At 33.2% G+C, this 3,167-nt stretch overlaps 1 protein-coding gene across 1 annotated transcript; it reads left to right on the top strand.

The window, feature by feature from the left end:
- Window positions 1–407: 407 nt before the first annotated feature.
- On the top strand, window positions 408–1,346 carry LOC116072432 (olfactory receptor 7G2-like). Its single transcript, XM_031343899.1, has one exon. It carries the CDS (start codon window positions 408–410, stop codon window positions 1,344–1,346), a length of 939 nt encoding a protein of 312 aa, XP_031199759.1.
- Window positions 1,347–3,167: the final 1,821 nt, after the last annotated feature.

Below are 3,167 nucleotides of genomic sequence, written 5' to 3'. Positions count from 1 at the left end.
AGAAGAGATTCTTGTGAATTATCTCTTCTCCATAAAATAATCATATGAATTTAACCAAATACTAACCAATGTTTAACCTACAGGTTTAAAATTCTGAACAATGACAGGTCAGATTATATACCATTGAATAATATGTCCCTTATCAATAAAGATTTATCTTTAAAATACTAAAGAATTTTCCTGATTTTTCACAAAATGGAGAGAAGATTTTGAAGGAGTTTAAGGACTGTGACCAACTATTATATGTAAACTGTGTTTAAAATATGATACAAGTTTATATCAGTAGAATTATTACTAGCAATCTATTCTAAAGCAGTTCAAAGAGGTATGTAAGTGATTCTTAATAATGGTGCTCATGAATTCAATTTTCTTTTTACTTTCTCCCTTTCAAAGTTTATGCCAAAACTATGGAACTGAAAAATCAAACAGTAGTTTCAGAATTCCATCTGCTTGGACTGACAGAAAATCACAAACTGCTGCCCCTCATCTTCACCATGTTCCTCTTCATGTATCTGATTACAGTTCTGGGAAACCTGACTATCATCATGGCTATCTGCTCTGGCTCCCAACTGCACACTCCCATGTACCTCTTCCTTTCTATGCTATCCATTAATGACATCTGTTTCAGTACAGTCACAATCCCCAAAATGCTGGTGAACATCCAAATCCATGACGATAGCATAAGTTACATAGAATGTCTCTCTCAAATCTGCTTTGTTTCAATTTTCGGTGGCATGGAAAATTTTCTCCTGGCAGTAATGGCCTATGATCGATATGTGGCCATTTGCAAACCCCTGAGGTACACAGTCATCATGAACCCTATTTGCTGTGTCCTGATGGTTCTATTCTCCCTTTTCTTTAGCATTATGGATGCCCTACTCCACAGTCTAATGGTTTTGAGACTTTCCTTCTGCACAAACCTAGAAATTCCACACTTTTTCTGTGAGCTTGCTCAGATTATCAAACTTGCCTGTTCTGATACATTTCTCAATAATTTTTTAATATTTGTTGCAGCCTTTGTTTTTGGGGGTGGTCCTGTCTGTGGAATTGTGTTTTCATATATTTACATTGTGTCATCAGTCTTGAGAATGCCATCTTCTAGAGGGAAACACAGAGCTTTTTCTACCTGTACATCACATCTGTCTGTGGTTTCATTGTTCTATGGGACAGGCTTTGGGGTTTACATCAGTTCTGCTGTGACAGAGTCTCTTAGAAACACAGCAATGGCTTCCATGATGTACAGTGTAGTTCCTCCATTGCTCAACCCATTTATCTATAGTCTGAGAAATAGAGAAATGAAGGAAGCCTTGAGGAAACTTGTTGGTAGATTCATTTATCTTATGTGACCTATCATGTGCTATTGATATGTCACTTTAGAGAAAGTCAAATTAAGAATGATCTTAATGAGAAAAAAATTTCCACTTTCTCGTACTCACTCAAATGTGTACTTGGTATACTTCAAGTCATATTAAGATTTACTGTCAGATCTTTTCTAGGTTAATCCCTATCTCTTACTTTAGTCCTTATAGTATTTGCTTTATCCAGGATTCACAGAAAGGCACTCAAAAATTACAGTTGTTATGGTGTTATATTTCTCTGTTGTTTTCTTAAAATTAGTTATTGTTGGTAATCTATACATAGTAGGTGAAACAATGAGCCAAACCTCATCCATGTGATAGTATTATTGGTTACCAGAGAACTGAAATTTGATTCTTAGATTCTAAGCAACTTGATAAACATGTAGTTTGGAGTGTTTATCACCTGTGCCTTGAGAGATTCCATCAGAAACAATTCAATTATTTCCATGATGTATAGTTTGTTCCTCCATTGTACACTCCCATTGTTTATGGAATCATTTACCTTGTGTGATGTATCCTGCAGCATGAATGTGACATTTTAGAGAAATTCAAATTAAGTGAAATTATAATGAGCTGAACTTGTGCAGTTTCCTGTACTCTTTAAAATGACTGAAATGTATGATCACTTGGCTACTTCATTTGATGAAGTTACATTGTGTGGATTAATATTCATCAATTAAATTTAGATTTTAAACACCTACTTTATCCACAGTACACAGAAAGCAACCCTAAAATGACAGCTGTCATAGTGTCATATTTTGTCTACTCACTTATAAAATGTGGGTACTGTTGATAAATTGTATACTGGATAGATACTACTGAAACAAAAGTGCATCTATATGATAGAGTTCTTAGTACTGGAGGACTAAAATTTCTGTTTTAGATTTTGATTGACAAAATAGTTATTACTGAGAATTATTCTTTATATCACACCAGAATATTTATTACATTAAGTATTGTTGTTCAAATAATCAATTTGTGATAAACTGTATAAAGATTGTTTTGCATTATTTGAGTATTGATTTCTGTTCCAGCAGAATACTTATTATTGTGTGAACTTTGGTATTATAATTTATATGTGTTTCATAAACATTCTTCTTCATCAACTTCTGAATGGTTTAATAAATGTCTTATGATCTATAGCAGGGCAGAGAAGGAAAGCAGTACATCAAGGCAGGGATAAGAACTCAGAGAAAACAATTAGGTATGGTAGATTTTGCCAACCAATCATGTTTGAAAGAAAAGGTGTTGGAAGTAACGGAGGGGTAAAGGGCCACTTGACAAAATTTAGATTAGAATAAATGAGATGGTTAATTTGTATGAACTACTTGTGAAATAGTCTAAGCTAAAGCCTGAGGTATATTAAATAATAACTCTCTCTGTGACTTTATTGGGCTGCTGATAGTTTTGAGACAGTCTGGCTTTGATTATCATCAATAAAATTTACTTCATTTAAAAAAACTACAGTTTTGGTAAGTTGTACTTGAAACTAAACAGTGAAAGTGACATCTTTTATAAAACATGAATTATCTTTTTAATTCTGAATTAATATTGAATATGTTCTTTTATTTTTAAATACATAGAAAGTAAAACAGAAGGCAGGTTATAGTGAATAGTGATTCAAATCTACTCAAAACTGATGTGAGTTTCTGGAAAATGTAGATGTTAAGTTAAATATAATGCAAAAAGTCATATCCCTTTCACTCTTTTTTTCCAACAATAATGTTTACCTTTGATGCAATAGCCACATTACCTGTCTGTATTGTATGAAGTGGTAGTCTTAAGCACATTTCTAGGTTTCCTGTCATT

The sequence above is a fragment of the Mastomys coucha genome, unplaced genomic scaffold, assembly GCF_008632895.1.
Source record: "Mastomys coucha isolate ucsf_1 unplaced genomic scaffold, UCSF_Mcou_1 pScaffold23, whole genome shotgun sequence".
NCBI classification, from domain to species: domain Eukaryota; kingdom Metazoa; phylum Chordata; class Mammalia; order Rodentia; family Muridae; genus Mastomys; species Mastomys coucha.
Note: the sequence above shows the minus strand (reverse complement) of the source record. Positions and strands in the feature narration are given on the sequence as shown.

Coding starts and splice junctions, on each gene's coding strand:
- LOC116072432 (XM_031343899.1), top strand. CDS start 408: ATGGAACTGAAAAATCAAACAGTAGTTTCAGAATTCCATCTGCTTGGA.